The sequence below is a fragment of the Lepisma saccharinum genome, chromosome 28 (genome assembly GCF_977018435.1).
Source record: "Lepisma saccharinum chromosome 28, izLepSacc3.1, whole genome shotgun sequence".
Taxonomy (NCBI): Eukaryota; Metazoa; Arthropoda; class Insecta; order Zygentoma; family Lepismatidae; genus Lepisma; species Lepisma saccharinum.
Window position 1 is genome coordinate 35,494,982 of NC_139256.1, and position 21,387 is coordinate 35,516,368.

At 37.4% G+C, this 21,387-nt stretch overlaps 1 protein-coding gene across 7 annotated transcripts in view; it reads left to right on the forward strand.

The window, feature by feature from the left end:
- The window catches only part of LOC145980801 (echinoderm microtubule-associated protein-like 2), a 631,445-nt gene that overhangs the window by 568,464 nt on the left and 41,594 nt on the right, over positions 1-21,387 (forward strand). For 5 of the 7 annotated variants that reach the window (XM_083113888.1, XM_083113889.1, XM_083113894.1 and 2 more), the window contains 4 exons: positions 9,027-9,182; positions 11,164-11,313; positions 13,428-13,500; positions 17,069-17,122. In XM_083113888.1, the coding sequence (XP_082970014.1) occupies positions 9,027-9,182; positions 11,164-11,313; positions 13,428-13,500; positions 17,069-17,122 (433 nt within the window). The remainder of the gene's footprint in view (positions 1-9,026; positions 9,183-11,163; positions 11,314-13,427; positions 13,501-17,068; positions 17,123-21,387) is intronic. The other 2 variants (XM_083113892.1, XM_083113893.1) reach the window with 1 other exon arrangement.

Here is a 21,387-nt window from a genome sequence, read left to right on the forward strand (position 1 = left end):
CGATCAGTGAGGACACGTTGTTTTTCCTCGCGTTTATAACACTTTTTTTCACCATAGATATCACATAGCATTTTCAAATGTTCTTACACATACATTTCTACACATTAGAAGCACTTTAACAAACAACTTGCTGACCCATAACGTATATTTAACCCGTGTTGCTGGCTTTCTATCTCCGCGATTTTAAACAAATGAACAACGAGTGTGGATATCACGTGACCGAGTCACCAACCATCTGTGATGCGATCTGCGTACTTGTGTGCTGCTGTTCTTGGCGCTTTCGAACTGTACTAGGTGGTCACTTCCGTCAAGACCATACTTTAAGTACCTACTTTACACCTTTCGGACAGAGCCTCCGTTACTTGAACTTCCTCTAATTTCGCAAGCCGTTAATCATAAATATTTCCTCATTGGCCACCAACCTGCCATCTACAGTTTTCTTCTTCTTCCCTTTGCCTCACGAGATCGAAACACAGATTAATAAGATCGCTTACTTCCTATCTCTCCTTCGTAATCTGTGCGTGTACCAAAACGGGCATGAGGAGCCACCCTACGGCGAGTTCGAAAGTTAAAGCGTTGTCATAGCAACCTCTCCACCAATCACGTCTTACTCTTGGCAGTGACAGTTGAATGCGTCTCAGCGCAATGATCCACTCACCCCCCCTTCCATTCCTGCTTTTATTTTCTGCTAATAATTCAGGACATATCTCGTAAGGTCGTATTCATTATTTTATTTAAGTGCATAAAAATGTTCTACAAGGATATACTATCACCTTGCTCGCCGAGCGCTCAGACGCGCCCCTGGTATCTGTCTGGCACCATCACAAGTTCGTCACCTTCGGATCCTACATTAAACTGTAGGTCCAGTCCCGATTACCGTATCTGTGCATAAAGCAAAAACTCAATAAATTCTAGTTTTGAGTTCTGTAGTGAAATTTTCTTTAAGATTTGAACACAATTTTATTTCGGAAAGTTGCTTCAGCGTTGTGAATACTGCGTCGTAAGCGAAGAGTGACGTCATAGTAATGATGCAGACCACGACCATCTTTATTCAGAATAAAGATGGTCGTGTGCAGAGGTTTGAGTGCATCCTAGCATATCTGTGACAAAGCCATTCTCTTGTTTCATTTTCTCTTTAACATTTAGTTAGATTTCACTTCGTTTAAGTTTCTTGGTGGAAACTAGTTTAACTGCACTTTATAGAAAGTAAGCTTTTGTCAGCGAGGTGATTAAAGTTCTCAATTAAATTATAATCGCATCGTTACGAGTGAGGTTTCACAAGGAACATCACCGTTTTTACAGCATAGACTTCCGGACAATGTCTAACAATGACTCATGTCTGTAATTCCTGGAAGTTCGTTCGTGCTAGCTTTTGCGACTTGAGAGTTGTAAGGGAGGGGTAAGAAGTAGTATTTTTCCATTACTTGACAAGAGGTATATAATCTGGGAATAATTAACAGTAATGCGGTAAATGTCGACTTCCGTAGACCTCTGAACATTGTTTCAGCTCTTCCATTCATTGTTTATTAAACTTTCGTAGAAGGAAAGATAATCAAGGCTCAGAAGTTGATCTTTTTTCCGGACCCGTGAAGATGGTGCAAACCATAATAGTAGTCAGTTTCATCTGTTAGAATTAGGTAATTATACTTTTCATTTTCGAATTTTAGCGATTAATTGGTCACTTTCTTGTATTTTTATAGGTTTTATTCCATTATTATTTATTTTTGGTTAAAGTGAATTTTGTTCGTATTTTCTTCTCGCACGCACACACACACACCAGGGTTGTTTACAGGTCTATAAAGCGTATCAACCTTAAAAGTCAGTATGGGTTAAATGGAGCGCGGCGTTGCCAGATCAACAAACGGAAGCGCATCGAGTCGTTGTTAATCGCTAATGATTGCGACAAATTTACTTCCTTAATATCGTATAGGAAATCTTCAAAACGTATGTATTCGATGCATTTTGAAAGAAAGAAAAACCTATACAGTAGTTACCTCAAGATTTGCATGTAAATGTTTATATTTCGACGTAACTATTTACTATTTTACATTTGTATTATATGTGTAATACACGCAACTATTGTTACTTCTTTCGTTCAATATTGTATCCTTTACATCAACAGAATTAAATAAATACAAAAACAAACATTAAGATATATTTTTATGGAAAACAAAGTACACTGCACTTCCTACGAACCGGAACGCCTGCCTGCAACTGAATTGTAACATCGGTTGCGTGCAATGAATTTGATACGCGAGACAGCCCGCATAAACAAACTAAGTTTGCGGAATAAGTAACTGTGCTGTGGAGTAACAATGTATTCTAAAAATAACTTCAAACAATGGTCAACACTTTTCTCGCTTGGTCTGCACGTGTATCGCGACAAACCGAAAAGTTTCTCGCTTACCAACTTTTTCGTGTTACGGTCTGATGATTTATACAAAATATCCAGAGAGAGAGAGAGAGAGAGAGAGAGAGAGAGAGAGAGAGTGTGTGAGTGTGTGTGTGTGTGTGTATATATATATATATATATATAATTACTCCTCGTAAGCAAATTAATTCACTCAAGCGAAGAATATCATATCTACAAACACCATAGATCCCATAGAAAAAAACTGGCGAAGTTGTTCAATCGGTTTGATATTTATGGCTTTTGAAGTAGGCCTATTTACTAGAAAAAAATTAAGCGTTTTGCAAAATTGCATAATTATGGAAATTTCAGATCACATGAATTTGTGACAGGTTATATAATGCAGTCATTAAATAGAGCATAAAAAACTCTACAGGATAATGATTTCACTGTTTGAAATTTATGACTTTTACATTTTGTAAATTTTGTAACATCTGGCGACACAGCGGTGGTAGAGAAGGAGAGAGCTATTGGCAAAACGCATGTATTAGAGAGAGAGGGAAGTACTTCATTTACTTCCATACTGACTTTTAAGGTTGAGACACACTATAGAAACCCATAAATTGTGATGGATTCTATTGGGTTCCGCAACAGAACCGTAACCTTTTTTCTCGCACAATTTATATTCGGTCCAAATTGCATATTGTTTCATTTCAATACGAAACTGGACCGTATTTAAATTGATCCGGAAAGAAAGGTTCTTGGACCGAATTTAAATACTTTACAGATCAAAAGGTACTTTGCGGTTCAGAACCCATTTACACGTGCTGATTTCTCTCCTTGACCGGAATTGAATTACAGTAGAGCGTCGATTATCCGAAGTAATTGGGGGACATGGGTGTTCGGAAAACTGGTTTGTTCGGATAATCGAACTGTACATGTTTATTTGCCAAAAAGAAGTACTGTACAGTAAATTTATTCATAAAAACAGGCATCTCTTTAAGTATTACAAAGTAACGTACAAAGGCAACTTTAGTAGGAATATATAGTATGTGGTACAGTTTATTAAACAAAAATATGTACATATTACATACGCATTTTGCATGAACAATACATACACCGACAGAAGTGTGCTGATTGTTGAAACACAGCGACTGGCGGCTTGGCCGGTCAGCAGCGCCTTATGAAGGCCCCATTAGAAGCAATGTTCCGCCAGCGGTGGCTCAGTGCGGCGACTACTGTGGGAAACTTGGTTTGGGAGTAAGGGGGATGATGGACGGTAGGGTGGGAGAGCAACAGGTGCGAGCGAGTACACAGTTCGGTTAAGCGGTCGTTCGGTTGACCGACGTTCGGATAATCGACGCTCTACTGTAATTTCAAATTTCTGGACCTTTCTCAACCTTGACCACAAACAGAGCAGGCGTCTTCATAATGTCTGGTCGCGCAGAACTACAGATTATAATACAGACAGGAAAATAACCGAATACAACGTAGCAAGTGGCTGCAAAGAAAGAAAAAAGGATTACTCGTAATGCATATGTTATCTTTAGCTTTGGTAGTGTAAACACAAACATCCATATTTGTGTATTTCATGAAAAATTCAAGCTTACATATTAAATCGTTTAATTTTTCATATGCAGAGTCGGTTAGGCTGATTGAATATTTGGCTGAGAGCTCCACACATGAATGTAAAAATTGATGTCAATGTAGGGGCAATTGCCCATGCATGACTCTCCCCGTAAACGCCCTTAAGGTGACGCCCAAGTCTCGTAACATTTTGGGCACCAAGAGTAAAAAAAAAAATAAAGCATGACGATTTTAGAATGGGCAGAAGGTTCACAATACTTTATAGGCAGGCGTTCGTAACACAGCACTGTATTATTGGTACATTCAAACTTTCCACATGAAATTGTACAGTACCATACTTGAGCAACTTTCCACGCGTTGCATTCATTCCTTTCATATGCAGTGGCTCTCGATAGCGATACACCGGTTCGAATTGTGCTTTGTAAACGCATTAAAGTTAGTAGTTGAATGTTGTGATTCATCCAGGGTATTACAATGGTGTTCATTAGTCTCGCTGTTAGATTTCCTGTTCTGCAACCTTGTGCATTTCTTTTCACTTTCTTCTTCTACAGTGTTGCCACGTTTCGCTTTTTTCTTTTAATTCTAGTTTGTTGGATATGATTTTGATTATACGTTAGTTTCCTAACAGCTTTGTGCGGCTACCGGGATCATGGGCGTAAATTAGAGCTTAACTTTGAGAAATCACAAATATTACTTCGCTCCTCAGATCCCAGAAGGTTAAAAAAGACACCCTTAACTTGTAAACCCGAAAACATTGGGAAGGCAAATTTCCCCGTTGCCCGGGATGCCCACAGCCGCCATGTTTGCGGCCAATTGTCGTTTGCAAGGAAATGCCCATCACGTATAGTGTTGCCCACGGGACGAGACGGGACAGGCTTTTAAAAATTCGAGACGAGATTGATCATGTGTCCCTTTGACAAACGAATATTTTCGAGACGAGACAGCATGTCACAGTATTTCCACGAGACGAGACAGGCCGAAGTCTCGTCTCGTGGGCAACACTAATCACGTAGCGTTCGTTACATCTGCACCAACTGAACGTTTGTTTTAAATCACGAATATGTGTGTTAGTTATCTCCCTTCCGCCCGCTTGAATTCCGTATGCTTACAAGAACTGACCTCAATCATTGCTGCTCGAAGCCACCATGCAACAGTTTGTGACGTAGGTGAAACACACCTGATGATACGTCTTCACAGACACATTTGTTTCTCTTTCTTTCTGTTTCCGTTGTTTACTCCGCTTTTCTACCCGTTGAGTTAATCGCAATGACGAGGATGGATGATGGAACAGTTAGCGATGTACCCACTCCAAGTGGGGTCAGTCCACCCTAGCTTCGCAGAGCATTACGCCACTGCCACAGAGGCAGATTCCCAGCTGGGATAATGTGTAAGCATGCCCCATTTGCTTCATTGCCACGATGTTGAACCAAACCAGTACCCCAGCCATGTAACCAGAGGTAATTAATTGTACTATCGTAGCAGAATAAAGTATCTTGTATGATAAGTTGTAATATACTGAGGAATTCATCTTCAGGGCTCTGCCCCTTACTTTTTCGCCTTTATATGGCGACTGACTGCTAAGGGATGAGCTCCCCCCCGAAATAAAATTCTGGCTACGGGCCTCAGTACCCCCTACCTTTCTCAATCTAATCCATGGATCGAGCAAAGCTCGCCGGAACAACCGTGAAAGAAATTTAGGGACATTTCTGTTCGCACTAATTTTGGTGTTTTATATTACTTTCGCCTTTGTTCCTCTAGCGCTTATTCCGCTATTGAGTTTAACCTATTTCCCGCCCTTTCTAGTGTTCAATTTTGATTTCGAGATTATTCCTTTCTATTTATTCCGTTTCGCGCTTGTTCCATCGCCACTTCTAGAACATACATCCCTCTCCACGAGCATCTACTCCACACACTCAGTTTTAGAAAACGTGAGCCAATCCAATTTTTCCTCTCGCGTGGTCACACTATCGTTGATACAAACCTGTTACCAATAGTGTATTTCTTCCAACGAATGAGGTTGAAGCAAATCGCTCTATGGCAGGTGCTAACAGGATTATCTTAATCATGTGATGCGGGCATTCTAGATAGTCATATAGCTTCGCAAAGACTGGCAGTAGAATGGGATCGTTCTTTTGAAATTATAGACTAAGAAATCTTGCCGGTTCCTGTCTCGGATCGGATCTCCTGCCGCTTGTACGGACACAGTGATAATGTCCTTGCATAACTCTTGGCCGAAGAATCTTGAACCGGTTTGGATTCCTTTGCATGACGTAACACTTGTGCAGTGCCCCGAAGCAATCTCCATCATGCTTCACTGTTTTCCGTGCCTGATACACAACGGAGCGCAGCTCCTTGAAGTGGAAAAGGTTAGCTGGGGAAGATGTTTGATCGAGGCTGGGTGGGGGGGGGGGGGGTAACATGGTGACAATGAAACACCTGGGGTCCCCTGCAACCCCCATCACTTCAAAAACTGACCGAACCTGAAAAAATTGAGTCAGAAGGCGGACGGGGCATGTCCCATTTAATATACTCTTAAATTAGTGCTCGGAGTGGGGGCGCGTTGCAGGGATGCTATCCCCCAGTTAAGAAAAAAATTCAAAAAGCATCCCAGCTACGATAATCATGGCCCCACCTATTGCATTGTCTCCATGTTGAAATACATAACCAATCCCCAAACTCAACTTCTACTTCCACTTCAAGCACAGTTTTAAACCATATTCGGGGTAAACTTAAACATGCATGTAACTATCAAATATGTATTGTTCATTAGAATGAGAAGGGAGATGCAGGTATCTTAACCAGAATGAATTGATTGTTAACCTCAGGGAAACTCCACGTTGTCATCTTTCAAGATACTGAAAACTAAGCGTAATATTTGAAAAATTTCTTGAGGAAAATTCTGGTATACCCAGCTGGAATTTTCTTTCGTTCCAATTGAAATTTCAGTTGGATTGAATTGGTTTCACGGATACCTAATATACAGAGCATTCGCTACGAGACTTGGCGGCAATCGGCCCGGCATCAGCGCTTGTCTTTCCCGGTGAACGGGTCCGCGACAGTCTGCTATTAAAATTAGTTTTCATATTGTGTACTAAACTTGACTACAGAAGGGGGTTGAAAATGATGTCCATCTGCTGCAACACATTCCTGGCATCTCCGAAGGAAACTGGCATTTACACGAGCAAGTTCGTCTACTGTAATTCTCCCGATTTCTCGTACAAATACTCTTTTAACTCACGGATGGTGTGCGGATTATCTTTGTATACTTTATTTTTTAGATTTCCCTATTTTTCTTTCCACTTTTATTCAGAACTGACCCTGTTACTTTTAAACTTTTTGCGAGGTTTGATATAGTGGTCCTATGTGGAACGGGAACACCAGGAAATTCGTTGCAAAACGTCGTCGCACTTCTCCACAATTCCTCTTTCCGAAGTATGACTCAACAAGATAAATCCTTTGTTGTAATGTAAACTTTTGTGGTGCTATATTAAGCCACAATCTTCAATACACGGACTCGACACAATACAACTTCCGAGGGAGGATTCTACTGGCGTCAGTCTGCAACGTCAACAGAAAGGGAGATAGAGCGAAGGCAGGGAGAGCGAAAAAACGGACTGTAGCGTGCGACTGTCGCGGACCCCGTTCACCGAGAAAGACGTTCCCCGACATTCGCTACGAGACTCTGCGGCAAGCGGTCCGGCTTCAGCCCGGTGAACGGGTTCCGCCACAGTCGCACGCTACAGTCTGTTTTTTCGCTCTCCCTGCCTTGGCTCTCTTTCCCTTTCTGTTGACGTTGCAGACTGACGCCAGTAGAATCCTCCCTCGGAAGTTGTGTTGTGTTGTGTCGTGTCCGTGTGTTGAAGATTGTGGCTTAATATGGCACCACAAAAGTTTACATTACAACAAAGGATTTATCTTGTAGAGTCATACTTCGGAAAGAGGAATTGTGGAGAAGTGCGACGACGTTTAGCAACGAATTTCCTGTTGTTCCCGTTCCACATAGGACCACTATATTAATTAAACTTCGTAAAAAAAGTTTAGAGTAACAGTCAGTTCTGAATAAAAAATAAAGTATACAAAGACAATCCGCACACCATCCGTGAGTTAAAAGAGAGTATTATACGAGAAATCGGGAGAATTACAGTAGACGAACTTGCATGTGTAAATGCCAATTTCCTTCGGAGATGCCAGGAGTGTGTTGCAGCAGAGGGACATCATTTTCAACACCTTCTGTAGTCAAGGTTAGTACACAATATGAAAACTGTAATTTTAATAGCAGACTCTAGCGACTGTCGCGGACACCGTTCACCGGGAAAGACAAGCACTGACGCCGGACCGCTTGTCGCCGAGTCTCGTAGCTAATGTTAGGGAATGTTCCGCATTTGAAAAATGTTTGTATGTGAATGTTTCCCTAAGTTACAAATTTCATTTGCTTTACCAGAAATTTATTTTAGTTATGATTTCTCCAATAGAAACCAATTGATTACAATTGACCAATCGGAACTAATTGGAAAAATTTCCAGCTGGGTATCCTTTCAAAACTTAACTGCATAAGTATATACTGTATGTCCTACTTGTGCACATGACTATTATATTTATATTTGGTCAGTGGACTCTTTTTATTCGAACTTGGATAATTCGAATATTCGGTAATTTGAACTCGTGTATTTTTCCCTTGAAATTTTGAAATACAAAAGGCGTGTACAAATTAGTTCAAATTGTGGATATTTCAATTTTTTTTCGTGTTCCCTTGGAGTTCAAATTGAGTTCACTGTATGTAATATTTTTGATGTTAAATTTATGTTTACATTTCTTTTATGTAGTATTATACACTCAAAGATATTCAAAGTTTTGAAATGAAGAAATTAAATTAAATCTCATTATCACCTTCCTCGAAGTAATATGCTGAATTTACTGAAGTTTTTTCTGTTTTAAGTGCGGCCCATAGACATGTAAGATGCTTAGTTTAGCAACACTTTTCTCCATTAATCTGTGTGGATTTGTTTGCATGTTAATAGAATGTACATTTATGCAAATTTTATATACTGTCAAGGCTGTTGGTAGCTTAATGGTGCTTTTTTCTTTGCAGTACCAGGGAAGCCACTTACAATGAGGAAGAGGGTTTGGTCCGTATGTTTCTCAGGGGAAGGCCAATCACCTTGTATGCACCATCGGCTCTCATGGAAACCTATGATATCACTCAGGTGGCCACTCCTCCCTCGGCAAAACTCAAGTTAGAGTGGGTGTATCCTTTCTAGCGAATGCATGAAGCGATTGAACCACTTCTTGTAGAAGTGGTTAAGAACTCACCTTGGAGATTTTGAATTAAGCCTGAATCACAGGGAACTGGATTTCCAGTAGGAATGCCCTAGTTGGTGCTGGACTGGCTACCCATTTGCTAGTTTTTGCCTCACCCAATACTTGTTACCTCGTACTTGTCGACAGACTTGTCTTCCCATAAGACATAGTCTGTGATCTGTACTGTAAAGATGGACGAGAAATTTGAAGAATGTTGTAGGAGAATTACTGCTTTGTACTTTTATTACAAATTAAAAGTATGGACTAGAGATTGGCTAAAAAATATATATATATATAGTAATCAATGCGTAACGAACGAGCTTTTTAATTAACTCTGGTATGCATATTCAACATTTATACAAGAGATTCACAGGGTTCATTCACAAATTTTTAGAAAATCAAACATTTAATTTAATACACTTGTAACAATAAGGATGTTCATTTTCGGCTAATGTTATTTGTCATGTACACATCTCATTGCTTGACATAAATACCTAAATATTAATGAACTGAACACGAATGCACTGCATGTCATCTCGTTGCTTTTTGCTTATCGAGAAACTAACAAAAACAGCCAACACTCTGAAACCACAGACAAAAAACTCCCCTTTGTAAACTCACAGATTATCTTCACATGGCCAAACTTTACTCTGATTGGCTCTTTCACAGAATCCAGTCGAGGAAAGTCAGTAGCAATCAGAACATGTCCTATTCCTCCAAACCAGTCAAGCAGCCAGCCAGGAAGCCATCACATCCAGGCAGGTAGTCAGTTCAGTTCAGTTCAGTTCAGTTCAGTAACTGGATATCCAGTTCCATGTTATTCAGCCTTTGGAGTTATGGCTTGGGTTTGTTTCTGCATTAGTCTTCTGAATTATACAACAAAAAATATTTCTAATGTGACATTGAATGCTTATGAAAACGTGATTACAACATTGCAAATTACCTTTAAGAACAATTATTGCTCCTGCAACAAACACTGAAAGAAAAGTAGTCATGTCCCCTTTTGATACACATCATGTGGAATTTGCTATTCTGTTTGGGTGACATGAATCACCACACTGGATATGAGAGGTGGTGGTGATTCTGAGAAATCCATAGATTTCACCTGTCAACACCCCCCACCCCCTTCTCCCTGCAGAGAATCTTAAGGGGTCCTCAATCTTAAGCCAGTCTCACACGGTAGTTAGTTGCATCTTCACTTCCCGACTCACCTCCGACTGGAAACTACCGTAAGATTTTTTACATCTTGAGTTTGCGAAGGCAGCAAGGTATAAAAGATTATGAGTCACCACTTAAGGCTCAGATGGGTCTTTGGCCCACGCCAGGGCAGCTTTTTCAAAATTTCCCCTTTTCAAAAAAACAACCATGATATTACAAAATCCGAAAAATTACATCTTTATAATTTCTTCTAGATCATTCATGTGAATTTTCGTGTGATTTGCTTTTGTTCTTGCCTAGATATTCTCAATAGTTTAATGATTACATAAGTCTATTAAACTATTGATAATATCTAGAAAATAGCGAAAATAAACCACACAAAAATTCATGTCAATGCTCTAGAAGGAATTGTAAAAGTGTAATTTTTCGGATTTTCGAATATCATCGGTTTTTCAAAAACAAAAGAAATTTCGAAAAAAGTTGCCAAAGGTCCAGTCGAGCATTACTACCAAGGCAGCAAATATTAACTCTTTTGGTTCCCTTTCAGAAAGAGTAATGTTGCTTCAACTGATTGTATTGCTGTACTACACAGAATTATAGTGGTCTAATATATTATTTATTAAGTAAATTGTTGTAGTGGCTCATAATTAGAATATATTAATTAGCCCCAACCCCAGCTATAAGTATTGTTAACCCAGATAATGATATTTTACCAAAAATAATTTAATTAAATTGCATTTGTCTGTTTTGTTCTTAACTCATTCGTTCAGATATGGTTACAGAGGCAGGGATTGCAGATCTAACCTTTACCTTTTGCCAACTGGCGAAATGGTTTACTTCATAGCTGCAGCTGTTGTATTATACAATGTAGAGGAACAAACTCAGAGGCACTATCTAGGTCACACCGATGATGTCAAGTGGTAAGAAAATAATATTTATTAACACCATAACTTCTTTTTGGAATAACTGTAAATGTATCACCTGTAAGCAATTAAACTTTGAAAATAAATATGTCGACAACTTATGATGGGTTTCCTACATGCACACATGTATTATTATACAAGGGGCATGTAAAAAAAAGGGCCGATTGGTTATTACAGAGAATAAAATCGAGCGAGAAATTTTTTATTTTGATGCTATACAAGTTCATACCCTGGCTATTTTTCTACATAGTCACCATGACGCTCCAAGCATTTTTGGTACCCTCTGCGTAGAAATCTGCTGCGTGGGATCTCAGCCAGTCGAGAAATGTCGTCTTGATAGCTTCACTATAATCGAAACGTTTCGAAGCAATCAACTTTCTGAGATGAAGGAACATAAAGTAATCACGTGGAGCAAGATTAGGACTGTATGGTGGGTGATTAAAACGTTCCCATTGGAATTTTTGAATTGTCGCAACAGTATGGTCAGCTATGTGTGAGCAGGCGTTGTCACGAATAAGCAAAATTCCAGACCGTAACATTCCTCTTCGCCGGTTTTGGATGGAACGTCGCAGATTAGACAGTGTTTGGCAATACACATCTGCTGTGATGTTTCGTTCAAGTTCCTGGAATTCCACGAAGATTACACCTTTTTGGTCCCAAAACACGGTTGCCATGATTTTGGGATGTGATGGTGTTTGCTTGAATTTCTTCGGTTTCGGTGAACTGCGGTAACACCACTGCATGGATTGCTCACCAGTGACATACGATATCCAGGTTTCATCTCCAGTCACTATGTGAGAAAACAAGTCATCCCCATCCTTTTCCCAGCGGGCCAAAAAAATCATGTGCTGATTTCATTCTTTCATCTTTGCGAGTGTTGACCAACATTTTTAGCACCCAGCTCGCACACAGTTTGCGATAACCCAGATTGTCCATTACAATTCGGTGCAATGTTTTATCAGACTCTTCAGGAAACTCCTTGCCTAGATTAGTAATGGTGAAACGGCAAATTGCACTTTCTCATCAACAGGTCGCACAAGGTCGTCCGTTTGAACACTAGGCCTGCCGCTCTGCTCGTCATCATGAACATTTAAATGTCCTTTCCTTCACTCATTACTGTTGGTATGTAAATGGCACACAATTCCCGATGAATGTCAGCTGCACTCAGTCCATTTGGGTCGAGAAATCTAATCACAGACCTCACCTCGCATTTGGCAGGATTTTCTATTACAGCAGCCATTTCAACTTCCTGCTACTCGCACGTATGCACCTCCACACTGAGAAATATACCTCTGTTGCAGGCACAGAATACTAAGCATGCTTCCGTGCATGCACAGCTTGGTCAGTGTTGCCAGTCAAAATAAAAAAATATTGGCCCTTTTTTTAATTTTTATACATGTACCTCGTAAATAACTGCAGAAGTAGTTGAGGTGGTGCTGTATTTCGCCATTCCAGCATTTATAATCAATGAACAAATTATTGTTATTACTATATAAATCAAAGTAAGATTGAAATGCGTATGAACTGTGAGACCTTAGTAATTATAATTTACTTTTCTCTTCTACTTGATGGTCATATTGGTAAACAAACTAAGAAAATGTTGTAGATTTTTTCCTTCAATGTATATAAAAATGACACTATTTTTATGTATCTGTGTAATACTATTGTTAGTTTAATTTTAGAATATGGTTGCAAACTATGGCCTTTGGTAGCCAAGAGCTATCTTTATAAATTTTCAATGTATTCAGAGACTTCGTTGTGTTGTATGAAATGCAATAAGAACTATTAAGAATGCCACAAGTCCGAATGATAATCACTACTACAGTACATGGAACGAAGAAGTCTGTTTTTTATACATAAGATTGTGTCTTTGTAAATACATAATACCTGAAAAAACGTGAGACTAGTTAATTCCAACATTTTTGAAAAGTGTTGGAGATGTAGCATCAGAGTTCTTATTGTTATTCGTAATATATATTATCCTTATTATTCCACACCTATATATCTTATCTGTGTAATTCTGCAATTTTTATTTGACCTAGTGCTGTATTTGGCATCATACTGTACTCAGCAGTTAAAAATAAATGTAATATTATAACTGTTTCTTGCAGCATTGCTGTCCATCCAAACAAATTGTTGATCGCAAGTGGTCAAACTGCAGGCCATGATAGACGAGAAGGCAGGGTAAGTGTTTACTATGTACTTTTAAGATGTAATATTAATAAATATTTAAATGTTCTTAAATTTGTCTATTGAACTCTATGTAGCAGTATAATGAGACTTTCGAGCACAGTTTTGAAATATGCTATATTATTTATATGGAAAAAATATACGAATATCTCAAGAAATGTGTATTGCATGAATATAATTAGTAAAATCCTACCCTTGACATTTGTGTTGTCTCCATCTTTTAATAGAAACTAAACTGAAACATGAAAAATTCGCAACTTGACCCATGCTGTAAAAATGTAGGTCCAACATTTGACATCTGTTGTGGTTTTGATTTGAAAAACTATACTTATATGAGGCTTAAAAAAAATATATCCTCCCAAAACATACTCTTGCAAATTTGTTAGATAGAATTCTAATAAACATTGTTCATCAGTAATATTACCCATTTATTTTTTCAGTACAGTATAACTATTTGTGTAAATAAAAGATTGTAACAACACATTCTGTGTCAAGGGAAGAGGCAAAGAGAAATGTTTGTATGCTGGGAAGAAATGCAGAAATAAATCTAAACGCATCTTGATGGACAATTAATAGAAAATAATAGTTTTTCTTCATTTATTTACTGTTCACAATCAATCTTTAGGTCCGAATCTTTTCATTTAGTGAGTCAGTATGGCCCAAACAAATCTAATTGCATTTGTGGGAAGGTGGAATATCGAAGTTTTAGTTCGTGTGGGAGACTTGTGGTTCAAGTCAGAATAAATCAAACATCAAACGTTGGTGTATTTGAGAAGCTTGCACTTTTAAATAAAAATTAATTTATTTAAGAGTTGTTCTGAAAAAATAAACAAGAATCTTAGTCATTAACTGCACAAAGGATCATCCGGCATTAGTCCTAAATGGGCAAAGCCAAAGTTAAAGCTTAAAGAATGCATGGACTTGTGCTAGGAGTAAGAATCGAGCACAAAGGATTTAAGAATGAGAAACTGGATATTACACTAAATACTGCAATTTTATGGCTTGCCAAATTAATAAATTCTTTCCCATTCCAGAATATAGGATGGAAATTTTACATGACCTGTTCACCAATAAGAATGTGCATTTGTTATGTAAATTGTCTTGTATATTTCTGCTTGCAGTTAATTGTTTCTATAGCCAAATGCATAAATTTAATACATTTAAAGAAATCCATGCATGAAATCTATAACAATAAAACCATGATTGTTGTAAGTATATTTATAATTATTGAATCTTTCTAAAAGTCCTCAAACATCAAACATAACACTTTTAGCTGGCGACAGAAGGAAGGTACAGGTAGATTCAATTTTCAGCAAGTTGCTTATAGATTTTAAAAAAGGAAAAACATATGTGGTAGGTATTTTTTCTGGAATGTGGTATTTTATTTAATATTCTTGCTATGATGCATTATTTTAGAGCCGTTCTTGTGTAAAATACATATTACGTATATGCAGATGAATTTGTTTACTTTAAATATATATGCATGTTATTTTCTTCTGGATGATGAGCTGAGAACAAACATGGAGATGTGCCACTTAATTTTTTATTGCTATTAAACGTTATAGCCGATATTAATGGAATAAACTATCGCAGTGCAAGTTAGATTCAGTTGCCACATTGTAAATTGTTTTTATGTTCATTCTGTCCATTGTGTAATTGATTGTATTTTATTTTCTGTTTCCAAGGAAGTGCTACTTGTCTGTGAGTTACAGGCTGTAAATTATTGGCTTTTTGACATTGTCTTGGATGTAGCTTTGTGTATGCACAATGTGTATCAGTCAGAAACATAATTGATGTGTAATGTATAGGGATGTGAACTTTTGTTTTATTTTGTCCTCAGAATCCGTTTTTTTGTAATGCAGTTTGGGGTTTCAGCTTGTTCACTTTGAATAATGTTGTAAACATTGGATTTCATAATATTTTTTAATAAACACACAAATTTAGGTTTACCTCTGAGAAATGAACAGATATAATTCAATTTGGATATGTTCTTCGTTTTTTTTTATATATATATCATCCTATTCACTCATAATGCTTTTCACACACATTGTATTTTAACACAACGATTGCAATTTCTGTCCCTAAGGCTTGGCTCGACCTTTGGCCGCTGCCAGGGCAGTTGTTTTTAAATTTTTCTCTCCTTTCGAAAAACCGCTGTGATATTCCAAAATCTGAAAAATTACATCAGCTAAGAAATTCTTCTAGAGCATTGATGTGAATTTTTGTATGGTTTGCTTCAGCTGTTATCTAGATATTCTCAATAATTTTGCAATTACGTAAGTCGATTAAACTATTGATAATATATTGACGATAGCGAAAGCAAACCATACAAAAATTCACGTCTTAAGTTACTCTGTCTTCTGGAATAACATTGCAGTTGCCTCGACATTTTCTTCAGAAAAATCTAGTAGTCCTATTGTAACTTTCAGTCTGCATTGGAGAGGTATATAGTTTGTCTGCTTTTAGTTGTGACTATTGACGCAAGTGTGCATGGGCTGACTGAACAAGTATATTGACAAAATAGGGGTGGAATGGAAATGCTGAAAGAGCTTTGAATTTTCGCACATAGTATTGTTGTCGAGAGGATGGTAGAGTTGCAAGATTGATGATAAACAAAACAACTGAATGCATACAAACAAAATACTGATCTCCAACCTACAGTGTTGTTTTATTTCTCTTGCAGTCTACAGTTATTACAAGCATAAAAACAGATAAGCAGTGTTTTATTATTATTTCAGATAAAACAGACTGCTTATCGTTATCTCAGTTAATTTAACCATTGTTATAACTGTATCTTTAATCAAACTAAAAATAAATGTCTGATGAAGGGAGCATGTGTTCTCCTGAAACGTCACAACGAAAAACTGTGTTTTTATGCTTGTAATAACCATTGACTAAAAAATAAATAATTATACATTTCAAGCAATGCGTACATACAAGAAAAAAATATTTCATGCATATTTCTGTATTGGGTGTAAATTCATCCTCTTGAGCTAGTCATCTTTAACATCAGACAGTATGTTGCATTTTTTTTCTTTTTGGTTGGCAGCAGTGTGTAAAATTCAGTATTATTCTGAGAACATGATCAAATTCAAGTTATTGTGGAGCTCGGAGGCACAAAACCAACAACCTTGCCTTCCTAACCTTCCAAGAACTATTTACCTATGTGCTTTTTCAACTATTCAATGTAATTATTAAAACAAAGTTCACATCCCTAGGTATAAATATATGATGACAATTTTTTTCTGCTGCAAAGCATATGAATGCTTCCTATTGCTGAAAAATGAAGTTGTATGTTCACCATATTTTTAAATGATCTGAAAGTAGACAAATTCAAGTATGTTAGGAACTAACAAGTTGTCTCACCATTAAAAGTTAAGCTTGTCGCACATAGCTTGAGCATGCAAGAAGAATATTATACGTCGTTGCTACAAATTGACTTGTTTCACAGTAAAAGACTAACTGACGTAGAACTTTTAATAAGGATGGAAACATAAACTGTTGATTGTAATGTGGTTTGTGTTAATATATATTTTAATTTTGATATTTGCTGTTGCTGTAGTCGTGGAAATTCAACCCTCCACCTGATAGATCTGCCCCAGAAGCAGAGGAGTGGGTATGTCTAAATGTACAACACTTCTGCACTCTGCATACATGGCATTTACTTAGCGTTTCACTAATAACACAAAGCAATTACTATTTATTTAACAACGTGTTAACTTTTATTTGTTTGTGCTGCCATCTAGGGTGTTTTCACATGCAATATTGGTGGAAGCTTTTTTGCTGTGTCTTTTATTTATATTTTTTCAAACTTGTGGGAAACTGAAAGTGAATATGTCCTCAGTTGCAATGAAAGTTTTATTTTGGATTATGTTGAGATTTTTTAAACTTCTTGGGAGTACAGGAGCGCAGTATTCCTGCATGCTTTTATGCACTTAATATTTCAAGTGCCTATATTCACCTACAAAAGGTGTCTAATGTGTGTTACTTTTTAGTAACATAGAGAGATATTGATAAATGTTTATTTTGTATATCATTACACTGAAGAGCTCATTTAACAGGGCTGACCCTAGATAGGCACAGGATCTGGAGCATACAATATATGCATGTGGGGCTCATAACCAAATTTTTTCAGGGGTCTGAAAAAATCTTATTTTTGTTTCTTACTCTAATGTGCACATCTCCTATATAGTCACAATTACAATTATTATTAATAAAGGCCTCCCTGATGGCGCAGTGGTATCGTCACCGCCTTGTAATCAAGGGGTCCCGGGTTCCTTACCTGGTGGAGGCACATAGTGGTTCGGATCCCACTTTAAAACTAGGTCCAGTCCCGATTAGCCTTACTGTGCATAAAGTGGACTTAAAACACCAAATCAATCAATCAACAATTATTAATAAACACTTTTATGTATTCTATATTATTATGTAAGAGCAATAAACAGAACATCTTGAAAGTTAAGAATTATGTGAAGCTAATAAAAGTTTCTAAATTATAGTTTTTATTTTTCGATCTCATGAACGTTCATTATATTTAATTACAAATTTGGGTGTGTTCAATATGAAACTATTATGTTATCTATCAAAGTGGAAATTTTTATTTACACCCAGTAACGTTCTCTTTCATAATTCTCTTTTGATTGCTTTTCATTGATGTTGACACTGGAAAGAATTCACATTTTTCTTATAAAATAATATTTTCACTTTCATGATTTCATTCTATAAATAAATGAAAAATTCACATTAACTATTTTTTATTTAAATATATGAACACCACTATTGTGTAGGTCTTAGTTTAGAATATGATTTTAGTAATTTTGGATATTTTTCAGTATGCCAAAACAATTGACAAAGTCAGGAATTATCAGATTTGTTGCTTAATTTGAAGCACCAGCATCCCATAAAGTCAATTTACATACAATTATTTTTATCTGGTGCAGAGCCCACTGATGTGTGGGGCCTCGTGCAAGTGCCAGAGTTGCTCCTCCCAAGGGCTGGCTCTGATTAACAACATCAACATTTTCTATATTGTGTAGAAAGGAAATAACATACAGATGTTACTTTCATTTATGGGTGTACAGTGGGCTTCACTTATTCACATAGTTTCTACACATATCAAACTACATATAGTTAATCAAATATTTGACAATGCTACCAAACCCTTAGCAAATTAGGTGAACGTTTTTATGGACTTGCTTTTATAGAATGTGTTCATCAGATTTTCTTCAAATCATTGAGCCAAATGCTACAAGTTTTATCTTATTAATGTATTTGGTCTAGGAATTAATTCATGCGCCTGGACAAGAGATGGCGTAACGAGCATATCGTCCCACAGTTCCGTGTAGCCACACATGCGTTGAAAACTCCTGTCAGCGCACATCGTTCGTAGTATAGGGCAGTTGATTGACGCATCAACAACAGCATTTTGTAGTCAACTGAACATGGCGCAGTTCATGCCAGATAAAGTGTTTTTGCGGGGTGTTCTGCTTCATTACTTTAACATGCAGAAAAGTGCTACCGAAAGTCATCGTATTTTGGTGGAAGTGTATGGTGACCATGCGCTAGCTGAGCGAACGTGTCAGAAGTGGTTTGCACGGTTTAGAAGTGGTGATTTCGGCCTGGAAGACCAAGAGCGACCTGGATAGCCAAAAAAATTTGAAGTCGAAGAATTGAGAGCATTGCTCGATCAGGATTCGTGTCAAACGCAGGAAGAACTTGCAGAGGCATTAGGCGTTGATCAAACAACAGTTTCCAAATGCCTCAAAGCCATGGGAATGATTCAAAAGATGTCACATTGGGTTCCACATGAATTGAAAGACAGAGACGTTGAAAGATGAAAAACCATTTGCGAATTGCTGCTTCAAAGACAGAAAAGAAAGGGGTATTTGCATCGCATTGTTACTGACGATGAGAAGTGGATCCATTACGAGAACCCGAAATGAAAAAAGGCCTGGGTGAAGCCAGGTGAACCAGGTCCATCACAACCGAAACGAGATATTCACTGTGCAAAGGTTATGCTGTGCATATGGTGGGATATGAAAGGTGTGGTGTACTATGAGCTGCTGCAACTGGGTGAAACTATTAATGGAGAATGTTATCGACGACAATTAATGCGTTTGAAGCAAGCTCTGGCCAGGAAACTACCAGAATGGGAACACAGACATGATAAACTTATTTTTCAACATGATAACGCTCGCCCACATGTCGCAAAACCGGTCAAAACCTATTTAGAAAATGTCGGATGGGAAGTTTTACCCCAGCCGCCGTATTCACCAGACGTTGCTCCTTCGGACTACTACTTGTTCGATTGCATGAATAACGATTTGATTGGACAGCGGTTCACTTCTTCAGAAGATATCGAAAAATGGGTCTCTGACTGCATCGCTTCAAAGGATGAGGACTTCTTTCGCCACGGAATCCGTAACTTGCCTGACAGATGGGCGAAAGTGGTGGCTCGCGATGGACAATATTTTTCTTAAGGTATTTATGTATTTTGTGTTTGAACTACAGCTTCAATGTGTGCGTAACAACTGCACGAATTAATTCCTAGACCAAATACTTTTAATTTAATTCAAGAAATGTATATTTTTAAATCTGCTTTTGGAAGTTTTATCGTCACATCATCTCAAAAATATTTTATCAATAATGAAATAGAGGGATAAATATTAATTTCTCATTAGAATTTATTCATTGCTACTGAGGAGTGTGATTACGAACTCTCAGCAACCTACATTTATGATTACAGTGGATGGATGAAGTAAAATGGATTTGGAAATGGAGTGCTTGTGCTACAAAGTAAAAATTGAACAGCCCCATGGGAAATATATATATATTTGTATAACAAACATTTTACCCTGCTACGATTTTCATCTTTTTACGATAAGGGTGGGAGGGGTAGATTCTTTTAGTTGTCAGTACATATTTTCATGTAGTTTAGATTTTTAAGAGAAGTTTGGGACAACCTCTACTCCTCAAGTATGTCCTTTCATCAACAAATTGACTGGCCCCATCTGCAATAGAGTAGTTATTCAGTCCAATCAAACTTTGCATATCAATCAATATATTCTTGTGCTCTGTCTCATTGACCTCATAATGTTCTTGCCTCTGGTGCAAATGATTCCTGGTTCGATCTCTGCAGAGAGCTTCAAAATTTTGATGACCCAGCTTTGCGAGAAGTGAACTTGGCCCTCAAAAGGCTGTTAAGAAGCTGGTTGCATGACAATAATTCATAAATAATTGAAAGTTGATGTTAAAAATTAAACATGGAAACTAAAATTATAAATTTCAAGACTTTGATACTATAGTAAGGGCTATAATCATTAGTTTGGTGTTTTTCTTCTATCCACAATGTATTAGATGGCTATTACTATTATTTGAACTGTAGCATGTAACAATGAACACTTGCACTTGAATTTTCTCAATCATTCATTACCTCGTCTGTCTTCTGTTGTGTGACTAACACGACTGTGCTGATACACTTGATAACACAATTTTTACATTTCTTTTTTTCCCCAACACCTCAAGATCAGGATGCTTATGGTAAACCTCTTTATTTCTTTCAGCAGAGTTACATACAAGTAGACTAGTGTTTTGTTACTTATGTGTGACTTGTGTGTTCTTGAAAGTTTTTAACATTTGTTTGTTTTTAATGTTACTGTGGAGAGTTTGCTTTTTTGCAGAGCTTTAGTAGCATTGTAGGTGCAATATTTACAGCTTTTTGCAAAATTAGCAGATAGTTTTTGAGGAAGTTTGTAACTAGTGTGTCAGTTTTTGAAAAGGTATAGTAAGATGTTAATTTAGCGTAGTGTGAATTATATTAATGAAATGGAATTACAATCAATTTTGTGGTACCATATTTAGGCATGTACAGTGGGATCCACT